At 49.9% G+C, this 26070-nt stretch overlaps 3 protein-coding genes across 5 annotated transcripts; 1 reads left to right on the top strand and 2 right to left on the bottom strand.

Moving 5' to 3' along the window:
- Positions 1-737: 737 nt before the first annotated feature.
- Positions 738-3431, bottom strand: LOC115249896 (SUN domain-containing protein 2-like). Of its 2 annotated transcripts, XM_029836452.1 has the most exons (9): positions 2684-3431; positions 2392-2612; positions 2226-2317; positions 1983-2118; positions 1767-1876; positions 1497-1670; positions 1313-1402; positions 1127-1243; positions 738-1030 (listed from the first exon to the last, which is right to left on the bottom strand). In XM_029836452.1, the coding sequence occupies exons 1-8, from the start codon at positions 2740-2742 to the stop codon at positions 1136-1138; spliced, it is 990 nt and encodes a 329-aa protein (XP_029692312.1). In that variant the 5' UTR covers positions 2743-3431; the 3' UTR covers positions 738-1030; positions 1127-1135. The 2 variants fall into 2 exon arrangements, with proteins under 2 accessions (XP_029692312.1, XP_029692313.1); XM_029836453.1 differs by lacking the exon at positions 2392-2612 and having other exon boundaries at positions 1127-1402.
- Positions 3432-4062: 631 nt separating this feature from the next.
- On the top strand, positions 4063-19532 carry LOC101074923 (ubiquitin carboxyl-terminal hydrolase 22). Of its 2 annotated transcripts, XM_011603989.2 has the most exons (14): positions 4063-4383; positions 4483-4691; positions 10512-10644; positions 11668-11781; positions 11871-11972; positions 12082-12248; positions 13342-13501; positions 13843-13948; positions 14852-15010; positions 15857-15983; positions 16626-16717; positions 17098-17160; positions 17291-17440; positions 17517-19532. In XM_011603989.2, the coding sequence occupies exons 2-14, from the start codon at positions 4572-4574 to the stop codon at positions 17557-17559; spliced, it is 1536 nt and encodes a 511-aa protein (XP_011602291.1). In that variant the 5' UTR covers positions 4063-4383; positions 4483-4571; the 3' UTR covers positions 17560-19532. The 2 variants fall into 2 exon arrangements, with proteins under 2 accessions (XP_011602291.1, XP_003964698.1); XM_003964649.3 differs by having other exon boundaries at positions 4063-4691.
- Positions 19533-20379: 847 nt separating this feature from the next.
- LOC101075299 (somatostatin receptor type 2) lies at positions 20380-23039 on the bottom strand. Its single transcript, XM_003964650.3, has 2 exons — positions 22770-23039; positions 20380-21775 (listed from the first exon to the last, which is right to left on the bottom strand). Exon 2 carries the CDS (start codon positions 21763-21765, stop codon positions 20653-20655), a length of 1113 nt encoding a protein of 370 aa, XP_003964699.3. The 5' UTR covers positions 21766-21775; positions 22770-23039; the 3' UTR covers positions 20380-20652.
- Positions 23040-26070: the final 3031 nt, after the last annotated feature.

Here is a 26070-nt window from a genome sequence, read left to right on the forward strand (position 1 = left end):
AGCAGCACTGCTTGTCAAGTTGCAACTACTACACCTTTAATGTCTCTTAATAATTACTAATTGTTTAGAAGAGGACAAGCTGGGAAAATGTCTGTGGTGTTGGATCGCAATAGCTCATATGTGTCACTGCCAATCCATGAATGAAGACTTCAAGAAGAAAAATGCCAATTTCAAAATGTATTTAGCAAATAGAAGCAATTCAAGATGCAAATATTACAGTGCTCCGGGCCAGTTCATAACCCTACAATAACAGAGTCCATCGTCAGGGCATGAAGTCTGACAACATAACTATCCCTTGACCCAGTCTTTTATAGAAAGACATATGCAAATTATTGATGCTAATCCAGTCCAGTCCAGTCCTTCTGCTTGGATGACCTCGTCTTCTTCTTCCAGTCCTTGTTCTCAATTGTTTCCCAGGTCAAAGTTCACATTCTTCCTGTAGATAAACTCATCAACACCACTATGCAGTCCAGTTTGACTGTCTCCCCTGATTACAACAATCATGCCAAGGAAGAGTCAGCTGACTACTTATCTTTACTACTCTTGTGAATGATTATATTATTCATAACTTCTAAACTAACTGTAACAGAGAACAGAGACATATACAAAAAAGCAAACAAATGGTAACAAGGTGAACACAATTCTCTTCAGTGGTCAGCAATTGTTGATTTCCAGCCCAGAATGCATATGGGTTGTGTAGCGTCTGATTTCTTCAGATTTAATGAGCTTCTTTGCATTATAAGTGATCCTTCAGAGGGCTGATGTTGCTGCTGGGGAGGGGGGGGGTCTACATGAGCAAGTGTTAGTCTTTCAGAGCACTTCAATATGGCCAGTGAGCCGTGCAGCCATTTTCAGACGTAGTTGTTCCAGAATAGTTGAGCAGCGTGCTCATCATCTGTGGTGGCTCAGGCTCAGTTTCTCATGGCCTGGATTCATTCATCAAACATCATCAGCACTCTCTCTGCAGGATGGGCAAGTTTTAGTGTGTAATTCAGAGACGGATTTCAGTAGCATGAGTCGTCAATCATTTCTGCTGGTAAAAGAATGGTTTTTGATTAATTTAAGAGAAATTTGACTTGGACCAAAAACTTTATCAAGTCAAATCAGTTTTATTCTTTACACTCACTGTTGTATCTTATATCCGTCCATGGACCCTGAAGCCATACAAGCATGTGTAGTCAGCATGGCCATAGTTGGATTCAATTTGCAAATCTATATATTTTGAACGAATACTGTCATGAACCTGCAAGATAAGATGAAAGAACAAGTTAGTTATGCTGTCATTTGAAATATAAAAACTCTTCCTCCTCACCTTCACTGCAAACGTCTGGCTTGGGTTACCCTCAAGATCATACATAAATTTCCCTAGATGCACCGCTTTATCATCTAAAGACTGTAGTCCCTGTCAGAGAAAAATCAGACCCCGGTAAACCCTGTGTTCTACAGCCCGTATCACGGCAACCTGTGGAACGTCTCCAGTTGCATTTGATACTCACATAGACTGTAAAGTGACGCGGGGCCGAGGGGATGGTGTCGTTTGGGGAAACAGACTTTAAAACATGATCCAGGGTCACATTGCTGACGGTAATGGTGTGGGAGAGTTCAATAAACAGGTTGCCATGGCTACCCGGAAATGACCAACAGTTCCCTGGGATTGGAGGATGTTGTCCCTGAGGAGAAAATAAAACAAACAAAACAAACTACCTTTTAGCCAAAGATTGCTGTTTCAGTGTGGAAGAATATTAGTGAACTAGATCAATACTCACCCCAATGACAGCTGCTGGAACCACTTTTGAAAAAAGTTGAATCCCCAACAACTTTTCCCCCGCGATCCTCTCATAGGTGCTGGAGGATCGTTTTTTGTCCACTTTGGCTCCTGTATGTCAAAAAAAAAAAATACACCAAAAAAACGCCCCCAGTGAGATCAACATGAATCCAGACCTTTGAATTACACTAAAAATTTTCAAAGCTTCATATCGTACCGTCAGACTCTAGAGCAAAGTTGGTCCAGAAATTTGCATCCGTGAGCTGATAGTTCAGTTTCTCCTTCAAATAGTGCAATTCAGTTTGAAGCTTCTGTATGCGCATCATCACATTTCCAAAACTTTGATTGGTGCACTAAAAGTGAGAAAAAGCCAGGTTAATGATCCATGTCTACCTAAAGTATTGATGACAGCACCCAGCTGTCTTTATGTTATTTTAAATATATATTCAACATGCAATACCTTATGACAGACTGGAGATGTGGGTACCAGGTCATAACTAGTTGGTCTTTCAATAGAGTTGACATCCACATGATAAGAGATGACTGGAAGCACTGATGGGGGGGGGGGGGGGGGCAGTGTGATAGTGTGCAAAACAGATCAAACATGTTTATGACAGACGACTTACTCAAAGCAAGGACCACCAGACTAGAGAAAATGAGCCACTTGGTCTTGTAGGTAATGACTGTATCTTTGCTACTGCTGGACATGCAGCTTCCTGAGGAGCTCGACTCTGAGGAGATCGACTCTTTAAGGTAGTTCAGGAATCGTTTAATGTCATAGCTGTCCCTGTCAGTCCTGTCAGATGTGTCGCTTGTAATTGCGCGGTTTTGCTTCCGCTTGTCAACTCTGGATTAGAAAGAAAGTGGAACGTACAAAGACTGCACTAACTGATGTGGTTGTAATTTTCTGTACTGTACCTGGAAACACTATCTCTGTAACAAATTGTTGGATTTCCATCCTTGTCGTAATATCCCATTTCTATCAGTCTCAGACTTCTTCGCTTGCCTATAAACAAAGAGCAGATTCACTTCAGAAACTCTTCTGGGGCCTGGTTCAATGCATGTTTTTGTTAATAGCAATAGATAGAAAACTCATAAGAAAATGGGCAAGGTAAAAGCCAACAAAAGTAATCCAAGAAGACAAAAAATGGAAACAAGTGAAGAAAAAACGATCCGACGAACCATTTAGTATGATAGACATTTTGTTCCAGATCTGCGTCACTCGTTTAAACCAATATTAACCAATATTATATACTGTATGTTCGCCAACAAATAAAGTCTTGCAGTCTCCAACGCTGAAGCAGTATAAATGAAAACTTTTAGTTTTAAAAATGCTTTAATGCTTTGATCCATCAAAGGACATTAAAGCTTTACATAAAGCACACACATATACACCTTTTGAATAATTACAACAGAAGGCCCAAGATTCTTTGTGGCCCCCAAAATAAGCCTAATTCCAAAATAAACAACGAATAATTTTTTGGCCGAGGCTTTTTCCCGCATTAACCATTTTAAAACAAATGCTTAAGATCACCCTCAGAATAATCTGAGGATTGTATTTTCAGCTCAGGGTGGCACGGTGGTGTGGTGGTTAGCACTGTGGCCTCACAACAAAAAGGCCCTGGGTTCGATCCCCGGTTGGGATTGATTGGGGACTTTCTGTGTGGAGTTTGCATGTTCTCCCAGTGCCTGTGTGGGTTTTCTCCGGGTGCTCCGTCTTCCTCTCACAGTCCAAAGACATGCATGATTGTGGATTAGGCTAATTGGAAACACTAAAATTGCCCGTAGGTGTAAGTATGAGAGAGAATGGTTGTTTGTCTATATGTGTTAGCCCTGCGATTGACTGGCGTCCAGTCCAGGGTGTACCCTGCCTCTGCCCATTGTGCTGGGATAGGCTCCAGTCCCCCCGAGACCCTCAGTGGAGGAACAAGCGGTAGAAAGTGAGTGAGTATTTTCAGCTCAATATACCATTAGTTGAAGATCCCTAAGAACTGAAAAAAGAACTTTGCTGCACTCAAGTGGACAAAAAGGAAAATAACAGGGGTCAACAGCCAAAATATGAAGACAGTGTGTGTCTGCGGACGGTGTATATATAGTCTCTGACCACTAGAGGGAACACTTTACTAAATGACACTCAAATGAAAACGACACTCATGTCCCGTTTTAACTGAGCACTGAATAAAATACCTAAAATGATAAACTCCAGATTTGTCTCTACCGTATTTTATTGTTTTTATTTTTAGACCGGGCCGTTAATGCAGTTGCGGGTTTTTTTTTTTTACTTTTTTTTAAACACATATACGCCCAAACATTGGCCAACGGAAACAAAACTAGCCCACACATCGGGAGCACGTCGGGCTCCAAAACAAGCGCACCGTACGTGCTCCGGGGCGGGGCGACGTGATGACGTCAGGCCTTTGTGTTGGCAAATCACGGCGTGCACGGGGCGGGCTCGTGAGGCTGGAGCGGTGCGCTAGCAGGCTAAGTAGAGAAAGAAAGCTAACTAATCGAGAGAGTGAAGAGGAGCTAACGTTTTAGGAGAAAGGCAACTGTCAACACAGACAAGGGAGCAGAATTCTAAGCGGACTGGCTTTCCTCCTAGTTAACTACATGAACAGGTTTATTTGTCGTTTATCAAAGACCGTGTTTGTTCAAATGCCCGAGGTGAATTTGGATTCTAAATCGATTGTCCCATTTCCAAACGGAAACCATTGCAGGACAGATACTTCGTGCTAACTAGCCGAGTGAATCATCCAGGAGACGTTTCCTTGTCACCTATGAACCCAAACTGAATGTTTTGTCTGTCATGAGTCCGGCCGGGTGCTCCCATGTGAACGGCTATAAGGTGGATAATTGGAAACAAAACCTTCGAGTCATATACCAATGCTTTGTTTGGACTGGTACTGCTGAGACGAGGAGACGCAAGGTAAAAACACAGTAAACTGCAGCCTTACATTCAGAAAACAAAAGTTCTGTGATTTTTGATGTGCAAACTATTGCAGAAAGTGGAGGGCGAGTGATGTCCCACATGATGCACAAATGCAGGATGTCTTTGAGCACCTCTCGCTCCAAATGTTCTCGTAGTAATCTTCACGGTTCCGGCTCCTGCTAACCTCACCGGCTCGGTGAAGTCGCGCCAGTCACGCTCCGCTTGACAAACTGGACCGGGTCTCGAATTTCCTGTTCATCAATAAAGGATTTGTCAACCTTTTGTTGTTTAGAGTCATGCGGGTTAGCTTCCGCTTGGCCGGTGCCGAGCCGTTAGCCACGATGCTAAAGTTGGGCTTGAGTGAGAGTTGTAGCTGAGGGCTAATGCGATCGCTTTGCGTGGCTTCGCACGCAAACAACCAGGTCCACAGATTAGTGCTTCTCTGCCGGTCGTCCCGGGTCACTGTCCTTCCCTGCACCGGTCGTCCGCTCATCACTTTGCTTGCCGGGACGTCTGCGGGTGACTTCATTGCCAGTTTCCTCCGGAGCTCATCCCACACAAGGTCGGCCCGCACAGCTGCCAATAACTTTTCCCCTTGTTTTCCTTTGCATGATTTGGTTTCATACATCTTTGGTCCTGCATTTCCCTCCTACAGTATCACAGTCATGCTGCTGATGGATCATATCGGCTGCAGCGGACTTTCTTTTTTCCCCCTGAAAGATAAAGGTGGAATGCAAATTTGGAATGATGATTTTTGCACCCATTTTTTGTATTAGAAATAAAAGTGACAGAGCTTTTTTGCACCCTCGTGTTGGAATAGGAAGTGCCCAAAGAGCTAGAAGGGTTCTGGGCTGAGTCGCTGACCGTCTGTGAGCACAGAACAGGGAACATCTTCTAGTTTTGATCTTGTGATAAGTTGACCTGGAGTTAAAGAGGCGTCGGACTCTTTACATTTGTGCTGCCGTGAGCAGGTTTGCAAGGCGCTGGTGCCGACATGGATAAAATAAGACTTATGTTGTCATATTCTTATCAGCCCGCCTCCTCGGGTTGGTGTATGTTTTTCATTGACATCACAACATGCTGATAATCCTGGAGCCTCAAGAGTGCTCCTCTAGGACCCGGACCTTGGTACCGCCTGTCTCTGCTGCTCCTATACACCGATCATATGTCCATGAGGTGCAGGGAGACTTCCTGAATGAAGTGTTCTCTCTCCCTCTCAGTTTTCCCTCCTGTTTGGCTGTATAGGAGTGCCAGTACTGTGCCCCCCCCACATGCTCTTTTGCTCCTGACTACTCTGACCTGCAGAGCCGGTACAGAGTTGCTCCAGGACAACACAGACTCTCTCGTGAGGCAGACTTTTGTTTCTCTATGGAATCCTCAGCTCCGTCTCCTTTGAAGGTATTAGAAGCCACCGGAGAGTGGAGGGTGCCGAGCCGGTGTCGTCATTAGACTCCACCTTTCATTTGTGCTGTTTTTTGCTGCTTTCTTTGTGGTCTGGCCTCAAAAGCCTCACTACAAACCTGCGCCCTCTCTGCCGCCGGCTAAATTGAATCCCTTTAAACGTGCGGGAGCATCGGAGGAGAATTTGTCACCTGTTCTGCTTCCTCAGTCCACGACCTGCTTGGATCACAAATGGCGGAGCGCAGGCCACAGATCTGAAATGATGCCGCGCTTTGCTTTGGGAATACATCTGTGCTTCCCCCGAGTGGCGCTGGGTAAAAATTCCAAACCCAACGGAAGCGCGGCAGGCGCGGTTAGCGGAACATCCACGCGCGACTTTCAAGATGCAGCGTCGCTTTGATTCAAGGGGAGAGGGCCGTGATCAGAGGGCCCATTGAACTGGAGTTTGATAAATCATACATGATCAGAAGAGGCGGCACCAGCGCAAAGCTCTCCTCCGCCAGTGAGCACACAAGATTAGAGAGGAAGCGTTTCCTAGATGTTGCTGCAGAGTTGAGAGGTTGGAACATTGATCAATATTTAAGGATGACACATTTACTTGCTCCTGCCACTCTATTCTTCCCTCACACACACACACACACACACACACACAGGAGTGCACAGCCAATTGCAGAGAGTGGCTGCTTGTGGGCCGTGAGCAGATCTCTTTGTCAGATCACATCACAGACCTGCTGCCTGACTCATCAGCGTGCACCCGTAACATCAGGATCTCGTCCTCTTCCTGCGCTCGCTCCCATGCTTCCGCCTTTCTCCCGCTTTCCCTGTGGTTCCCGGGCAGTTCACTACATTCAAGTTTGCATTAATCATTTGATCTTCCCCGATGACGGCGTCGGGCTTCCTCGTTCGGGTTTTTACCAGCTTATTGTTCTCGTCTGGCCTTGCGGACCCTGCTCGTTGTGCGGGCTGAGGGCTGGTGTTGATGTCGGGCTTTCTGGTCTGCGTCCAGTCCGATTCCTTCACACGTCTGTGCTTCCGTGTATTTTCAGGTCGTGTCAAATGCGGCTTTCCATCTGTCAGTCACCGCCGCCGCGGCTCTGTGGCTCAGGCTAAAGAGCGGCGTACGGATTAAACCTCTCAGCGGCTGCACGCCACTTTAACTCGCAGCTTCGGGGCCTCCAAGTGCAGCTCATCGGGCCCCTTTAGGCGCTGCGGCGGGCTTGAAGGGGCTTTGGGTACTTCACTGTTTCCGATGGAAAGTGCCCGCTCGGCCTCTGGACAACAGTTCTATGGGACTTTGGTGGAAGGGTTGTAATTGACAGTTCTGTCCTCACGGCAAAGACTCGGAAGGAGACCGACTTGTTAAGGGAAGGGATGCGGTGCCGGTCACGGTCCAAGTGAGCCAATAGAGCTGCTGTCCTGCCGCCCCCCAGTGCACCATCTGCCTAATGAGTTGTCAGTCACTGGGGCCCGGCCCAGCCTCAATCCAGTCGGTCGTTTTCGTCCAGTCCAAACGCTCCTTTTTCTCCCTGTTGTCCCTGGACCCTGCTATAAAGCCGTCCTTGGCGGTTTAATATTTGTTGTGATTAATAGACGAGCGTCTTTTTAACAGCGGGATTCTGATGTTGTGTGGCTCCGTCGTGCGTGTTCCTGTGGCCACGGTGGGAAGTTGGGGATGCGGATGGAAGCGATGGGACTGACTCCTCTCTGAGACTGCAGGGGAACAACCGGGCTGTCAATCACACCGGCAGTCCCACGTGGACGAGCACAGGCATACGCACGCCCCCCCCCCCCTCCCCAGCAGAGAATGGTGGCATATGGTAGCTTCAAGGTTTGATAAACGATCAGGCTGCCTTTTGTTAAACTTTGGCTCCGCTGTTAGCCATATGTGCTCACCAACACGCTGCTGTCTGAGCCGTCGACTGCGCTGCAAATATTTGCCTTTATTCTTCCATTTTTATTTATTTATTCTTCACACCTCATAAATCTGCTCTTGGACGAGCAGGTTGTTTGAACCGCTTTCCCTTTTTTTGGCAAAATACTGGGACATTTAAACTCCAGTCTAAAATCAAAATTGCTCCTTTCTGGATTTTTTTTTAATGCCAATATGCACATTTTTGTTACATCTACTATTTGGATGAGGATTCGTATAGATATGCGCCATACAGGCTGTAGTTTCCTGCTTTGTGACATCCTACACGGTGTGTCCTCATTAACTATTAATCAGGGTTCCTTTTTTAGCTCGGTATCCTCATCACGTTGCAAACAAACCACAAGGAACCATCAGGTTTTGTTTTTGGTTGCTTTACCTCCTTTTGCTCCTTTTGATGCATAATGTTAAATTACATTTTCTGGAAATTGCAAGTAGCTGCCAGCTCGTCCTTAAGCCCGGGATTCGGGATTTGGCTCTAATATCTTATAGCAGCATATGACAGTATGAGGGCAAACTCCACTCTCCTTCATCTCTCCGAGACGCCCTCTTTTTGTAGTTTTTTTCCCCGATTCGTGGCTGAGGTGGGAGCACGTTCCTGACGAGCTGACGTTGACAGGAGGAAATTGAGAATAGCCCCAGAATTGTATGTCAGGGGTCTCCAGGGCCGCCTGTTGAGGCGGCGTGGACCGAGGAGCCGGCACCGGCCTCATCCTGCCAAGGCGGTGACATGCCTCAGCCCCACGAGGTCAGTCAGCAGCTCTGAAGCATCACCATTAAGGGCCGTCACCAGCCTCCCTTAGCTTAATATTAAATATAGATAAAGCAAGGTTTATACGTGCCTGTCTCACTCAATAACAATAAAATCCGTGCATGGGTGCACGGAGAGCTTTTCCCCCATCATATTTCCAGACTGCAGTATGCTTGTCAACTATCGTTACTTTGGTTGACATGAATATGTGTGTGTGTGTGGGGGGGGGAAGCATGCGCAGACCCCTGAGTGCGAGGCGGCGCGGTGAGTCACGGCTCTAATAAAGCTCCATTCTATATTGACGCTCCCCTCCTTGTTCAGTTCTCTGCTGCAGCGGGAGCACGTTCGGAAGGGCCAGACCACCGTGCGCGTCATCTTCCAGGCACCGCGCTCTATCGGCGGCTCACGCCGGAGCCTCGCTTTGAATATATGAACGCCATAACCTAATTGTCAAGCGAGGAAAATGCTGAAATGGGCTGGAGACACGGGGCTGTCGACTGGTGTAAGCGGCGTGTGCGTCGCAGGGCGTTCTGTGGTATTTATTGGGTCGTCGTTACTGTGGCAAACGCTTGCGATGTTCCCAGGAAGGGAACGTAATTTTCCACAGCTGCTCCTCCGCGGAGCCGGAGCTCAATACGGTTTGATCCAGCCCCGCCCTTTTGACTTGAAAGAGGGCATCCCAGCTAGGGTATAGAGCGCTAACGTGAGCTCGCCGCCAGGCCGACACGTCCAGTCATCTGAGCCGGCTCCTGATCAATAGCTGACCCGATGTGAACATTAAAAGGCTCGATCCAGAAGTGCTGACGCCGAGGAACTGGGAGGGAGCGTTGAAGAGCCGGGGAAGTGCTTGAGTAGGGATAGATTTTCTGCCCCATTTAATGGGCTTTGAGGCAGTCCCAAGGGGGTAGGGGCAGCACTGGGCATCTGCAGGGAGGGGGGGGGGGGGGTCTTGCTTTTTGTCTAGGAGTCCTGGTCTAATGGGTGACGGGCAGAGACTAACGCCTTTTCCCCCAATATCTGATCTCTACACACTTCATTTCCCCGTTGTCCCTCCCCCGCACACACCCACGCAGAGCCGTCTGGTCGATATGAATAAAAACAGAGCTTAGGGTCTGCAGCCCCCGAATATCCCCTGTGCTGCACCGTCATCAAAACGCAGCCTGCTCGCACTGGCCCGAACGCACCCACTGTGAGTTTTGCAGCCCTGCATTTGTCACCACGCACCCTCGCGCCTCCGTAGTGTTGTGCCACTAGCAAATTAATGTTTAATCAGGAAGTACCTGCGCTCGGCGTGTACGTGCAAATAGAGCTCCGATCCGGCTCATTATTTGAGCAGCGCCTGTATGTGCAAACAGTCTCAGTGATTACCAATTGTTCTTCATTTCAGATTACAACATTTTTTTAATTGGCTCTTTGTATTTCAAGTAAAAGCTACATTAGCACGTGCCTCAGACCGTTCCTCCAGCACGCCCGCTGAGCATTAAATCCCACCGTGCCCTGCGTGCGTCGCCGTGCGAACGATTCGACTTGGAATCTCATTAAACGGAACAGGATGTGACAACGGACTCTGTAGGATTAAGGCCGTCCTCGCTTCAGGTTTTTTCCAACCTTTTGGGCTCTATAACATTCGTGTGGCTGACTCCGCTTCGCCATTGTCCATCATAAATGGGCGCTGTCGTCCCCCGCCATAGAGGCTTCTCTCACCAAATATCGCCCTGCTTGATGTTTCTCTCCCCAGGCCAAGTCGTGCATCTGTCACATGTGTGGTGCCCACCTGAACCGACTCCATTCCTGCCTCTACTGCGTTTTCTTTGGCTGCTTCACGAAGAAACACATCCACGAGCACGCCAAGAGCAAGAGGCACAACCTAGGTAAGCCTCGGCGCTCCCTCAAAGCCGCAGCGTCCCTGCAGCCTCGCAGGCTGAGTCCCATCACGTCTGCCTGCGCATTCACAGACACCCCTGTGGCCCACTGCAGTATCAGCCACCAGGATTACAGCTTCACATTGGGCAGCTTCCTCCCCTAAGAAGAAGAAGAGCTGAAAGCAAAATTGCAGCGGATTATCGTTCCCATGGGAATGCCTTATCCAGTCAAATGTCGTGGGTTTAATTCGATATATGACGCCTTTACAAAATGAAAGGGCAGGTTTGGTGACATTAATCCACAGCTCAGGCTAACTCCAGTTTGAAATGCTAATTATGCTAAATGAGACAATGACACTAATGAGCAGCATTTTAGCATTACCCTGATCAGGGCAACTAAACATTTATCAGGGGAGAATGTAAGGTGGCTTGCTGGCCGTGTGAACGGCTTTAATTGAATTAATGCATTTCAGCATTTTGGTGGCGCTCAGAGACGACGCGGCTGCAGTGTTAATTAGCTTTGAGCTGCCCTGACACTGGCGCTCCTCTTCCCCACCTCTAATCAAATTAATCCCATGTCCCTGCCTGCAGGATAGCAACTTCCTCTCTTTTCACATCTTTTTCAGCTCCTTTGGCCCCGCCCCGTACCCCCTCGTGGCCGCCTTAAAAGGCCAAACGAGAGCGTTTTGTCGAAATCCTTCCAGACTCGCGGACCCGATGGTGCCGGAGTCAGGGTTTCTCCGCCATGTATTGGCTCGCTTTCTTCAATGTTTCGAAGCACCAAAAAAATGTCCAGTCAGGCTAAAAATAGGTTGTCACGGCAACAGAGCCGAGGTATTGTCGGTATTTAGGGTGGATGAGGATGATGTGCCGGTTAGTAAGAAACGAGATGGAATCATAATCCAGCAAGCACTTTGTGACTGCGGCAGCGCCGCGGCTGAACAATGAAATAAAGCCTAATGTGTGTTACTATGGTGGGAAAATCCATTTGTAATGTTGCTCCAATCTTCCTCTCTCTCTCTCTCCTTCCAGCGATAGACTTATTATACGGCGGGATATATTGTTTTGTGTGTCAGGACTACATATACGATAAAGACATGGAACAGATTGCCAAAGAGGAGCAGAGGAAAGCTTGGAAATTGCAAGGTACCTCATCTCTGCCAGCCCAGTGATGCAGCTGTAGGGATATTGACTCGACGTCACCTTCGTATGTTTGCATTTCCTTTTCTCCATAGGCATAGGGGAAAAATACACAACATGGGAGCCCACTAAGAGAGAGCTGGAGTTACTACGACACAATCCAAAACGGCGGAAAATAACTACAAACTGTACTATAGGTGGGTAACACACTACACGTCGTTTTTACAAATGGTAAAATTGCCAGTTTGCTTTTCTCCTCTGCTTGAGTAACACGTTGCGATCTCCTTGTTTGCCCTCCTGCCGCAGGTTTACGAGGGCTAATAAACCTGGGCAACACGTGTTTCATGAACTGCATCGTTCAGGCGCTAACGCACACGCCGCTGCTGCGAGATTTCTTCCTCTCAGACCGACACAAGTGCGAGATGCAATCAAACTCCTGCCTGGTGTGCGAGATGTCGCAGCTCTTTCAGGAGGTATGGCGCGAATGCTTTAGGCCTGATGCATGCGCCCGTTTCATCACGTGCGGGAAGGAGCCTTAATTTAAGATATCGCGCCGAACGTTCTCCCACAGCGTTCTCCACCGCAGACGGCTGAGTCACAGCTTTGTTGAGGGCGCAGCGAAGGGAAAGATCGAGCTCGACAGGAAGGCACAGAGAAAACGGAGAAATGAATGAGCACGTTGCAGTAATTATACCTTTTAATGTACACAATTAGCCAATTCAGAATATGTTCCGCAGCAATTTGCAGCGTTTTAAATCCCATCTCTGCTGTAGAGGTTCAGCGTTTACATCTAACAGCCCCTTCGACCCCGAGCGTTACGTAATTTCTGCCAAGTTCACTCCCACGCTGCCTCGCTGTGTTCTTTTTTTATTTCTTCCACCCTCTCAGTTCCTAGTATATGTATGAGCCCACAGATGGCGAGTTGTGCTATAATCGCTTGAGTCACCTCAACCTCCCTTAAACCGAGGCTCTCAGCCGCGGAACGCCGACGGAGAGCATCTCGCTGCCGTACGGCAGCGTTCAGGTCTTCAGCTTTGGCAGAGGGAGAAGATTTCAGGGTCAGTTGTGAAGGATTAATCTCCCTGAAAGAAACATGGCAGCCTCCCAACGGAACCTCAACCACTGTTGTAAACGTCTGTATGTCCGCCATCTTTCTTCTTCTAACCAGCCTCTGTGATACGACCCCTCTCACACCCCCACAGCCTCGCCCCCCCCTCTGACCACCCTCTCATTCTTTCTCTCTTTCCTACTCATCTTTTTAGTTCTTTCCTTGTCAGCTGCCTCCAAACTGCCCAAACAGAGTTTTCCAGACTGACTCAGTTACTCTGGCTCAGTCTCCTCAACCCCACCTGGATCGTTGCTTGTCAGTTTCTATGGCAACCACACTGGCTTAGTTTTCCTCATTTCCATCCACATTGTGCACGCCCTCTGCACACGTTCCATATTAAAGGCCGGTTGTAGTTATGGAATCTGCTGTGACTTGTGTAAAGATGATGAGCGTGGCATTGAAACCACAAACGCTGGCTAACCCGCTCCTAACGCCTCACCTTCCCTCCTTTTCCCCAGTTCTACTCGGGCCACCGTTCGCCCCACATTCCCTTCCGGCTGCTGCACTTAGTATGGACTCACGCGCGCCATCTGGCAGGCTACGAGCAGCAAGATGCCCACGAGTTCCTCATCGCAGCGCTGGACGTTCTGCACAGACACTGCAAAGGGGACACAATCAGTAAGTTATGTTCCGACACTGGTTTCCTGTAGCGACGGAGCGGCCTTGGGTGTTTTCACCTGCTGCCAGTGTTGCAGCACAGCACACGCTGGCTCGCTTCAGAAGCACACTAAAGCATGACAATGGTGCTTCTCAAGGAGACGGGAAACAAGCGGCGAGAATGTCAATCGTTCCCTGGTGCCGTCGCTCAGAATCGCTGAGAATTGACTTCGATTAGTTGTGGAATCGGGAAGGTGCGGCGGCCCTTTGCAGCGGGGCGCCACATCACAGAAGTCCGGAGTCCTGTTAAAGGGCCCGTTGTGTTGTCTGTGTGTTTAAGCTTGCGCTCTTTGTGTCTCCAGGAGACGACAATGGGAAGAAGGCCAACAATCCAAACCACTGTAACTGCATCATCGACCAAATCTTCACGGGGGGGCTGCAATCAGATGTCACCTGCCAGGTTTGCCAGTACGTACTGTGTGTGTGTGTGTGTGTGTGTGTGTGTGTCTGAGGGTTAGACGCCAGCCCCCCCCCCCGTTTCACATTTACTTTTTCATCCATCACACCTATCCTCTCGTGGACTCTCAACACCACCACCTCTCATTGCTGATCGATGGAGGCAACGCGCCTCCTCCTGGAGCGGCCCATCTACACGCCGTGCCCTCGCCGCCGCTCTTATTTAAAGCCCCGGTCCCCGCAGAGCCTGCGGAAGGGAGGGCGGGCGGTGGCCGTGTGTTGGTGGGGGTTGTTGTCTAGACGGCAGCACAAGCCAAGCGTTGCCTGCCTGCCCCCTAGAGCTGTCCTGTCACATTAACACCAGCACGCTACACTGAGCCGCAGAGCTCTGCAGCCAGGCTAGCAGACGAGCCCAGGCTAGAACGGCGTGACGGCCGACGCAGAGATCGCTTTAAACCTTTTCACAATTTACAAAACTGCTCCTCATGACAGATGACGGAGGACAGTGTTTTTTAAAGCACAGCAGTCCTGTCTAGATGCTATAAATGTACCAACCATTAAGGCTCTTCCCTGGTAAATGGACATCAGGTCTGCTGGCCCGGACTCGTACTGTACACGTTAGTAGCTGCACAGGCAGCTTCAGTTCCTCTCGGGCCAAAGGCCTTCACAGTCATCAAAGCCAGTTTTTCTGTGATGCAACATTTAATAGAATTGCAAATGAGCCTGAATGAACAAGGAGAACAACATGCACACGCACTCTCTCCCCCCTCCCCAGCGGGCTTAAACAAACGTTCAGAATCCATGGGCTCTATGAATTTCAGCCCACAAATGATGTCATCATCGCTTCCTCACTACAGCAGCAGAGTCAGTGAATTGGACTCATTGGGCTTAATTCTGTCTTTCCCTTCCCTGTAGCGGCGTTTCCACGACGATAGACCCATTCTGGGACATCAGTCTGGACCTCCCGGGCTCATCCACGCCCTTCTGGCCCCTCAGCCCTGGTGGCGATGGCGGCACCATGAACGGAGAGAGCCACCTGTCAGGATCGACCACGCTCACAGACTGCCTTCGCAGGTACAGCCTGTCCTCTCAAGTGCCTGTCAGAGTAGTTTCTTCGTTATCAACCCCAGATCCAGCTCGTAAAAGATTTAAGGGTGGGAATCCGATGCCCTCGATGCACCAACGAAGACCAGATGCCTTTGAAGCGATGCCTTCACTGACTCGTCAAATTCTGCATACGTGGGTGATAATATTCAGGAAGTCGGGACTTTTCCTCCCCTAATGTGATTGCATCTGTCCACATGTTGTCAAATAACCAGGATCCATCTGCTCCAGGGTTCCCGTGTATATTGTGCTCGTGTGCAGCGGCCCCGTTTCCCCCAGATCTCATCTTGAACCTTCATCAGCTTGCCGAGCAGGCGTGCCCTCTCCCGTCTTCTGCAGCCTCTTTATTCATGCAATTTGCTTCCCCCCTTTCTCCTCATCTTATTTCATTCCCTCCCCACTCCACATAATTCCTTCTCCTCTGTGCCCTCACCCGCTGCCTCTCACTTTGTCTCATCCTCCCCTTCGCTCGCATCTTTCCGACTCTTCTTTTTTTCACCGCAGCGCCTCCCCCCCACCCCCCACCCCCCAGTTGCTGCAGCGAGTCTCTTAAAGGCACAGAACTGGGTGGTGCTCTGGGTGGTGGGTAAAGTCTTTTAGAGTGGCTCCATACCCAGAACCTCATGCATCATTAAAATGTCCTAATGGAGTTACAACCTGCGAGACTCAAAAGGCAACAAAGTCCCACCAAATATAACCGCAGTTTCTTCTTCTGTGTTTTTTTAATAAGATCCCTGTTTTTACTTCCTGCTTGTTCTCAGCTCCCTTGCTCATGCAACACACACCGTCTCTCTCATTCCAATCCTCTCCGTGCAGGTTCACCCGGCCCGAGCATCTAGGAAGCAGTGCCAAAATCAAATGTGGCGGTTGCCATAGTTACCAGGAGTCCACCAAACAGCTGACATTGAAGAAGCTCCCCATTGTAGCGTGTTTCCATCTGAAAGTGAGTCAGTCAGTAATAATGTGTTACAGTATCCGTCCATCCCTCCCGTCTCTCTGCCTTATCCAGCGTTTCCTCTGTCGCTACTGTACCAACAGCAGATGCTGCAGCGTCCCGAGGCTGCTGCGCTGGGATCGGGACATGTCATTATTCTCCCGAATTCTCCCTGTTTGTAATAAAGAGCTCATCCTGTACTTTACACAGATTCCCTGTCTGCGCGCGTCCTCCTGTCCACAGCGTCTGTCTGGTGCATGTGCGTGGGAGTGTTTCGAATTTGATTGGGTTGTTGGCACGTTACCTCCTGCCGTGCAGCTCTTTCACAAAGTGTCCCAGGACACCTACAATCTTAATGACTCCTACAGTCCTCCACTGCCCATGTTTTATTTATTGGAACAGGCCCATAATATATTTATGTTATTCATAGGAACGGGTGACTGAAACACAGGCTTCAGTTGAGCCGCGCCTCTTAGGATCTCATAATGAAGGTGTAAATCAGGGAGCAGAATGTGGGTTTTCGCTCTTCCCTAGCTGTGTTTTCAGTAATGAATCGATAATACCTGTTATTTCCAAACCTGCCTCCCCACCACTCTCCATTTTTCCTAATTTCCTCCCCTCTTATCGTCTCTCTCCAACCCCTCTCCCCAGAGGTTTGAGCACTCGGCGAAGCTCCGGCGGAAGATCACTACATACGTTTCCTTCCCTCTAGAGTTGGACATGACTCCTTTCATGGCATCCAGGTAAATGTCTGCTCAGCGAGCCTTTTACCGCACTTGCAGCAGCTCATTAATCACAGCGGCGCTAATATTGCTGGTGTCTTGTGCTGATGTACAGCCCGACGCGTATGTGTTGTAAACCAGACCCGCATTCATCTGTGGCACAATGTTGTTAAACGCTCTAAAAATACACCCCAGCTTTTCATAGAGTGTGCAGCAGCAGTCACACCCCACCCCTGTGGTTGTAGCATCCATTCAACTCTGTGCCCAGGCAGAAGCATCATTAAGCAGCAGTGACAGGAAATACACCAGGTCCAGACGCGGGGTCCTTCTGCCACCTAGCGGTTGTGTGACGTAGTGCTTCTGTGTTTCCTAAACCGTTTTTGTCTCTCGGTCCTCTGCAGTAAAGAGAGCAGAATGAACGGACAGTACCAACAGACGGTCGAGGTGTTAAACAACGATAATAAGTGAGTACTTTCTGGATGACACCTCCATCACCAAAGAATCTACACAAAAATCAAGACCCTTTTGTTTATGTTTAAACCTGTGACTATTACGATAGGCAGATATATTTTACATCTTTTTTTTACTCTGCAGATATTCCTTGTTTGCCGTGGTCAACCACCAGGGCACGTTAGAGAGCGGCCATTACACCAGCTTCATCCGCCAGCACAAGGACCAGTGGTTCAAATGCGATGATGCCATAATCACCAAGGCCAGCATTAAAGATGTTCTCGATAGCGAAGGGTAAGAACACCAGCGCCAGAGGTCAGAACAGTACAGAGGTCAGCAGAATCCAACCTGGACTGTGTGTTCTCCTCAGGTATCTCTTGTTCTACCATAAACAGTTCCTGGAGTACGAGTAGAACCGTTGATGGAAGAACACCAAGAACCGCGAGAGTTGTGGGGAAAAGGACGGAACCCAAACACACAAACCTACCTGAAACTGTTTGACTTAAACAGTCGGCTCCTCCGGCTCCAGAGGACAAAAAAAAGAGTAAATGATAACATGCAGAATCAAACAAGCACTGAGCTACTTCTTGGCATCTACTTGACAAACCTGAATGAAGAAGAGGAGGAAGAGTGGGAGGACAAGGTCAGGCTGGAGGGGGAGGCCCCGCGCCCCCCCCCCCCATCTGCTGCAGGGGAGTCCGAGCATGATCGATGGGCACACCTGGATTCTTTTCTTTCTCCTAGTATTCACACACTCGCCTCCACCTTCCTCCCATGGTGCTTTCATTTCGACTGACCAAGCATTTAAAACGAGACACGTGTGTCGTCATATGCATCCCAGGACTGAAGACGCTCCTGCCGCACGCCACTGAGAGCAGGGCGGGTGTGTCGGGGCGCTCTGCTCCTTTGTGAAATACTCTTTGAATCCAGTACACTTATGTTTTAGGAGCACAGAGGTGATGGGAGAGCTCAGACGCTAAAAAAGGCAGCGTCTCCGGAGGTGCTGCCATGGAAACGAAGCAGATTTGGACCCGAGTGCTCACATTTTATTATTTACGTGTCGAGTCGTTTGTAAGTCTGGTCGGGGGCAGGATATATCTATTTTTTTAAGTCGTTCGGATGAATTATTGAGTCGTTTTGTTTACCCGCGGTTTCCTCGTCTTCGGTTTACGGCACAGCCGGAGACGTTCCTTTTTTTGTTTCTTTCTTTCTTTCTTTCTTTGCAGACATATTATACTTTCATTCTTGTGGAATTGTGGGAATAATGACGACGGTTAAATTCGCTCACGTTCCGGCAGATTTGTAGATGCCGAATGTGGGCCGGGCATTCTGAGGAGACGGCTGCGGGCGGCGGCGGGCGAGGCTGCGGAACACCTCGGTTCGCGTCACGGACCACTTCAGATGCCTGAGCAGGACATCGAAAGAGCACGTGACTGCACGTGACTGGGCTCCTGGCCTCAGCATATGTGAAAAAACCCGCCATCGGCGACGCCTGCGGGCCTTTACCGCGCTGTTTTCAGAGGCGGGAAGATGATGATGTGAGCTATAAATACACTCAGAGGGAGGCTAAAACACACTGCACGTATACGGGCACGGTGTGACCACAGGCCGGCTGTGAATCCATCTTCTCCATGGCAACCGTGGCTGCTGCATAAGTGGTGTGTGTTGCCTCTGCAGTGCAGCAAACCCAGTTCTCTGTCCAATCAGTACGCTGTCTCAAACACACACCCGCGTCAGGGTGTTGCTGTCTGTTTGGTTTCGCGTTTTCGTGTGTGTGTGTGCGCGCGTGTGTGTCTGTTGAATTCAAGTGTTTACTCGGTTATCAGATGAGGGCTCTAACCAATCACATGTCCACGCCACCTCAGAACCACATACCCCGCTTGTTAAAGAGCTGCTCTGTCATTTTGCACCCACGTGCACATCCTTGAGCCCACTGCGGACCCTCGGCCCGAGGGCAGCGGGCGAATCAAAGATACTAGGGTCTGTGTCTCGGAGAAGCCAAGGCCCCCCGAGGACATTCAGGGATGTAGCTGAAACGATAAGAAAGAGCAGAGCTTCATTATCCGTTTCAGTGATTAAACTTGGAAAAAAACTGGAATACGTGTGCCGTCTTTTTTCCCCTCTTCCCGTCATCTTCAGGGCTTCTCTTACCTCGGAAGAAACACACGGGCTGTTATTTATAGAGATGGACTGCAAATTAAAATAAATGTTCAACTTGAACTCTTCCGGAGTTTGCCAGCGCTCGCTTTACTCTGGCGCCCCCGTGTGGACAAACGAATTCTGCGTTTAGAAAAACAACCTTCGTGCGCCTTCAGTGAGCCTCTAATAATAAACTACGTGATATGATGCAAAACTAACCAACATCATAAAATTCTCAACTGACTGATGGATCCATATTCTTAATAGGGTGAAGAAACATACTAGTTTATGAATGTATCTTTTATTCATGCACCTTTTCGGTGATGGAACACTTCCACAATATTAAACATGGCAGAAGTCATTCAACATGCAGATCACGTGACTATCAACCAATAAATTGTTTTTCTTCTACCGGCTCATCAGAGCTGACAAACCCAAGTTCAGGTTCTTCCTCGGACGTCCCCGCAACACCGCTAAGACAGTTTGACCTCAGTCGGAGCTGGCGCTCGGACAGTGTTGTGCTCGAGAGCAGGTAGCAACTACACAGAGGTGAGTCTGATGCAAACACTGACTACATTTACATCTGGGGTGATTGTTGTGATAATCAGTGTAACCATGGCAGCAACAGTATCGCTCACATGATGCTGAATATGCACATCAATAACACGCTTTTCTTTATATTCTCGGGAGACCGGTGAGTGGAGATCAATGCAGCAAAAGATCAGGATAGTGTGCACGTTATTTATGACCTGTCATGTGATTCAGCGAGTGTTGAACACCGGAGATGGAGTGTTGTGTGTTCTAGCCCTTCACAAATTCACATCCGTCAGAAACAAAATGCCTCAAATTACATCCGAAAGGTCAACCTGCACAGAGAGACACCCGACAGAAATAAGAGACACATCCAAAATCTGCAACACAAAGGTCAGCGGAGAGAAAATTACATTTAAACATTCAGTTTTTTTTTTTCCTTTTTAACAATATTGGACACTGTAAAAGCTGATCCACCAATCAGCAACAAGAACGGGTGAAATACGGTAATTATGGTAAAAACAGGCATTTGTGTAAATACTGCTCATAAAGACGCCTCGTAGCCACGTTGCTAACGACTTCCTGTACAGATATTTACATTTACCGGAGAACTACACGAGCACACCTGATATTTGTGCGCAACACTGAACAAAGAAACTCGTGAACGACAGCCACAAACCTGCAGAGAAGATTTCAGAGCCAGCATTTATTTACAGGAGAACAGAACAAATCAGGCTTTAATATACAGGCGTAGCACACCGGCTGAGGGACGCAGGTGTGTTTAAGCTGATCAATGCGTCCCCAGAGACGCCATCGGGCGGGAAAGGGACGACTTCTCAGATGCTGGTCTGCAGGTCTCCGTTCAGCAGGGTGCTCCTGGTCTCGGTGGGGTCGTTAATCATGCGTGATTTATCCTGCCGGCTGTCGCTGCGCTCCGCCTCGTCCAGCCCGCCGACCTTCTGCAGACACAGCACGTTCTGGAAGCTCTTCTTGAAGTTCTCCGACAGGAAGGCGTAGAGGATGGGGTTGGCGCAGCTGTTGGCGTAGCCCAGCACCACCACGAAAGCGAAGGTGCTCCTCAGGACGTGCGTGGCGCTGATGCTGCCCGTCACCGAGGTGACGTTGAAGACGTAGAACGGCAGCCAGCAGAGGACGAACACGGCCACCACGATGGACACCATCCGCGTCACCTTCCGCTCCGAGCGCTTCCTCTTGGAGGAGCCCACGCGGATGCCGGACGACTTCACCTTGACGATGATGAAGACGTAGCAGAGGCTGATGACCAGCAGGGGCAGGAAGAAGCCCAGGATGAAGGTGTAGATCATAAAGGCGGTGTAGTAGGCCTCCTCGGGCTCGGGCCACACGATGGTGCAGAAGCACCCGTCCTGCTTGGTGATGATCCCGCTGTAGATGACGATGGGCAGGTTGACCACCAGCGACGCCCCCCACACGGCCACGTTAATGGTCTTGGCCACGCGCGGCTTCCGCCACTTGGTGGACTTGATGGGATGCACCACGGCCAGGTAGCGGTCGATGCTCATCACCATCAGGCAGAAGATGGACGTGAACTGGTTGAGGGAGTCGACGGTCATCACCACCCTGCAGAGCACCGGCCCGAACGGCCAGTGCACCAGCGCCAGCTGGATGGCGATGAAGGGCAGGCCCAGCATGAAGAGCACGTCGGCCACGGCCAGGTTCAGGATGTAGATGTTGGTGACCGTCTTCATCTTGGCGTAGCGCAGGATGACGTAGATGACCAGGGCGTTGCCGCAGAGACCCACGGCGCACACCAGGAAGTACATGCACGTGATGACCACCGTGCTGGTCTTGTTCAGGCTGTGGTCGGTGCGGTTGGCGTGGAGGTCGGACCCGTTGGCCTGCTCGAAGCCGTCGTACATGAGGTGGTCCGACAGGTTGAGGGGAGACGGTGGCAGGATCCAGGCGTCCATGGCATCGCACCTGCACATGCAAAGACCCGTCAGAGACCCGGCAGAGACCCGGCAGAGACCCGGAGACGGTAGCGCCGCTCTCATCTCCTCCCATCCCTCCTCTACGCCACGTCGATCCGAGCATCGATTCCCGTATTTCCCAGGGGGGAAATGGAGTCGGAGTCCTCATTTCTGATTCTTTCTCTAATTAAAATGAGCGCTGGTGCGTGACAGCGTTGAAGCCGGCTCGTTTGTTTGTTGTTTCATCTCCGGAGAGGCCGGACCCGACCGAGCGGGCGCATAAAGACGGAGAACCCAGGGGAGCACGCTCCGGGTCCTGGCGCTGCCCGGGGAAATCACCCTGCCGCCATAATCGCCCCTCGGGGAAATATTCGCCCTTCAGGAGATCTTCCGGCTTATCTGAGATATTCTACCGGTTTTTAAGGGGGGGGGGGGGGGGGGGAAATCCCAGCCTTAGTCATGGAATGAGGCGAGCAGAGCCGACAGCGTCCCCACGGGCAGATGGAGCCTGTTGCTGCTCACAGGAGGGCTGACATGATGCTCTGCTGCAGGATGGGATGGAAGGCAGGCAGACAGACAGGCAGGCAGGCAGGCAGACAGGCAGGCAGGCAGGCAGACAGACAGGCAGGCAGACAGACAGGCAGACAGACAGACAAGGAGGGAAGGAAGGCAGGCAGACAGACAGACAAGCAGGCAGACAGGCAGGCAGACAGGTGGGAAAGATGAATTTATATTTCTAACTTGTTAAAATTCGAATGAATTGTCACAGCTGATGATCTGTTTGAAAATATCCGCTGTTAATTGTCACTTTAAAATTGTGCAACAGGTCAGTTTGGGAAATCTGAAAAATGCACTTTTCCCTCCGGAACCAAAATTAAGTTGAATCTCTTTTTGTGGCGGAAGCGCAGCTCCTGCAGGAACGTGACAGGTTCCCCAACATGCAGACAGAAGAACGTTGGAACGAGATGGAAACAGTTTCCCAAAAGCCCACCAACGCATCTTACCTGGAACTCCAGGAATCGCGTCCGCGTCCGCGCGGCAGCTTTACAGCAGATGTGTCGCCTCCAACTTTGGCCGCGCCGCCATCGGAGTGATGGGAAATGAGAAACCTCTGCTAATATCTCCTCTATGAAGGGACGGCGGAACATGCGCCGCGCACGAGGCGAACAGGGTCGGACAGGTGGGACGATCGCGGACGCGCTCGCCTGTGCGCGACGCTGCGACGCGCAGACTGAAGTGGAGAGGACAGGAGAGAGCGCGCAGATGTGTTCAGGGACTCACGGGAGGATGAGAGAGGACCTGAGCAAACTGGGCACAATCTGCCTTTTTATGACCTCCTGATGGAAGTGTGTGTGTGTGTGTGTGTGTGTGTGTGTGTGTGGGGGGGGGGGGGGGTCTTTAATGTCTGTGCTGCGTAACGTAACGTTTTGAGGAATTCCGGGAATTCTGCTCTTTGCCTGATGTTTTATGGATTTAACTACCAATTAATACATCGCAAAGAGACTTTAAATGAGGGCTCCTGTTCTGTAAACCCTTTGAAATGAGTTACTTCACATTTTGGCCATTGGGGGCAGCAGCGAGCACGATTTATTCGTTAATAAACGCGTGTACGTGTGTCCTTTTTCACGGTAGCAGAGAGGTTACCATCATCTTCCTGCATGAGATAAACCAAGTGGTGCATCCATGCGGTTGCCATGGTGCTAACATGAGCTAACAGGTGAAGAGGGAAAAGCTCATTTTTTCTCTCCTGAACTGGGAACCAGCTGCGATTCTTTACCCGGAGGTCGAGCAATCACACCTCGTCGTAAACGCTTTCAATTCCGGCTGAGGAACAACAGGTGTTGTTAGCACTGATGGATTTGCTAATCAAGCTGTGGCTCACAGCCACAGATTTGCTGCTAATGGCTCCCGCGTGTGTGTTCAGCAGCTTTTATGCGACCGCTTCTTCTCAAAGGCCGTATTGATTTAGATATTATGTCTGCATCCCGAATGAAACCAGTCTGAGCGCCTCATCCCGCTGTCGGGACCCACGCATCATTAAACCATCAATCCCAGCAGGAAGTGCCCCGAGAACAGGGGAACCTTTGGCGGACAGGCCGCGGCGAGCGCCGCCTGTCTGAAATCAGACGTGAACGTGTTGCTTTTGTGGACGTTTGCAATCAAACCAGACGTATTTTTGAAGAGGAATCAATAACTCGGGGGGAGAAAATGTGGGTGAATTAAAGCATTACTCAGGTATGAGGAGCTTTCCTTCTGACCATCCATTTTACTTCCTGTCCAGGCTAATTGATAAACAATTATAGTTGCCACGGGCAGCTGTGAATCAAGCTAATGCCGTTAGCATTTTTGCACCGATGGCGAGAGAAACACATTAACCAGGATTTCTGGAAAACACGGAGCAGGAAAAGAAATCACCTCTGAGTACGAGTGCGGTGCTAGTTTAATTTAAACTATATAATGTAAAAAAAACCCCCAAAAACAGCACTCTCACACACCCACAATGGACCTGTAGTTCAACTGTGCAATTTATCACAGATTCCATCGGGGTAGACCGAGCCCGCGCAGGTCGCTAGCATACATTAGCGCCAGCTGTTGCTATTCTGTTGAGTGTGTTTAACGCGGCCTAAATGGACTCTCAGGGAAAACGAGTCTCCCTCTATAATTATTTATTCATCCCTTTTTGTCCCATTAACAGTCAAACTCCTCGTATCGCTGCGTCCCTTCTACATCCCGAGTGACCAAAGCAGCGGCGTCTGCCAGGAATCAAAGCTCGTCGCATTGATTAGATCCTTCTGTCCTTTTTGGACGGGTTTTCTTTTCATTTCAGTGAAACAAACCAATCAAAATGCAAATGAAGCCTCGGGACGCGCTCCGGTATTCCCTGTGCGTCAGCCGCCTTTGAGCTCGGCAGCCAACTCGCAACCTTTACATGCACGTGTGTTTTTAGCGCTGATTCTGATGTTTGGGGTGCAGATTTAGCGACACACGCGTGACGCAGTGGGCCGAGCCGAGCCGAGCCGAGCCGAGCTGAGCTGAGCTCTCGACTGGTCCCAGGCGCCGCGGCGTCTTCCCGCCTCATTTTGGGATGGCGGCCTGTTCCAGCCCGGCTGCCTTTGTGCCACCTGTGGCCAACTCTCGAATTCGTCTTGAAGCCAGCTGAAATCGTGGGAGAGATTCAGAAAACTCACTCGTAGCGGCGTTTCGCCACTCGCCGGACCTGAGAGCGCCGCACGCCTCGGATCAATTCTGCTTCCTATATGTTCGCCAGGAGAGCCCTCACAGCGCGTCTCCAACCCCCACTTGAGAGTATGGATTAAGCTGTGGACCCCCCCCCCCCCCCCCCCCGAAGCTGCTGTGCTCTAATCCCACAAAGCTGAAATTGCTTTTCATTCTTCCCATCAGAGCTCAGAGATAATAGATAATGGCTCTCGGGGGAACTCAGGCGTCCACTCGCGTTTGGCAGGTAGGATGTATCACACGGAGCTGACAGGTGCGCTACACGCACACAGACACACACACACACACACACATCCTCGGTTATGTGTGACTCAGCACAGCTACGTGACCATGAAGGGCTCGTCTTCACATGTACCGAGGAACCAAGTCTGGGCTAAAGTTGCTTCGCTATTTTTTAGCATTGCTGTGTGAATAATCAGTTAGCGTAGCGCGCTACACCGTTAAACCTCTTCTGGGAAAACGTCCTCCTCTAATGCCACTTATTTACTGTGCTTAAGTCCGCAGCAGGTCTTTGGACTGACACCAGTTGCTCCCAGTCCCTCAGACTGGACCCCCTTCCCTCCTGATACCTCCATTTCCCCCCCGACTGTTGCCGGGGCCGGGATGAGGATGTACAACGCATATACATTTCATTAATAAACTGCCGTCGGACTGTCAGGAAATCGATGGGGTGAATAACGCGACACTCCGACCGGCGCGCCGCCCTGCATCCCAGATTAGCGAAGCCGTAAGAGGGTAATAGAATCGGAGCAGTGATTTGTTAGCGTGGCGCCGTGGATGGCGGTGGGCGTAAAAATGTGGGCGGTTTGTCACAGGGGCCCGTGCGCGTGTCTGGAATGCAAATGTCCGCATATTAAACAGCCGAACACAAATGGGACTGCTGGTTTTCTCCTCCTGGTCCGTTCCTCAGCGCACGTTTCATCGGCCTCTGGCGGCTAATGCGGACGCCCTGCCTTCCACATTAGGGGCTACTGGGTTGATGGAGGCTCCTCCATGGCTCTGGGCAGCTGGAGCACATTTTCGGATGCGTTCGGGCGTGTGAGTGTGACAGGTCAAGATGGTCTGAAG

The sequence above is a fragment of the Takifugu rubripes genome, chromosome 5 (genome assembly GCF_901000725.2).
Source record: "Takifugu rubripes chromosome 5, fTakRub1.2, whole genome shotgun sequence".
In the NCBI taxonomy this organism is placed as follows: Eukaryota; Metazoa; Chordata; class Actinopteri; order Tetraodontiformes; family Tetraodontidae; genus Takifugu; species Takifugu rubripes.

Coding starts and splice junctions, on each gene's coding strand:
- LOC101075299 (XM_003964650.3), bottom strand. CDS start 21,765: ATGGACGCCTGGATCCTGCCACCGTCTCCCCTCAACCTGTCGGACCAC.
- LOC115249896 (XM_029836452.1), bottom strand. CDS start 2,742: ATGGGATATTACGACAAGGATGGAAATCCAACAATTTGTTACAGAGAT. Junction 2,119..2,225: donor CATCTCCAGTCTGTCATAAG/GTATTGCATGTT, acceptor TCTCACTTTTAG/TGCACCAATCAAAGTTTTGG. Junction 1,877..1,982: donor CTTTGCTCTAGAGTCTGACG/GTACGATATGAA, acceptor TTTGACATACAG/GAGCCAAAGTGGACAAAAAA.
- LOC101074923 (XM_003964649.3), top strand. CDS start 4,572: ATGAGTCCGGCCGGGTGCTCCCATGTGAACGGCTATAAGGTGGATAAT. Junction 10,645..11,667: donor GAGCAAGAGGCACAACCTAG/GTAAGCCTCGGC, acceptor CTCTCCTTCCAG/CGATAGACTTATTATACGGC. Junction 12,249..13,341: donor TGTCGCAGCTCTTTCAGGAG/GTATGGCGCGAA, acceptor CCTTTTCCCCAG/TTCTACTCGGGCCACCGTTC.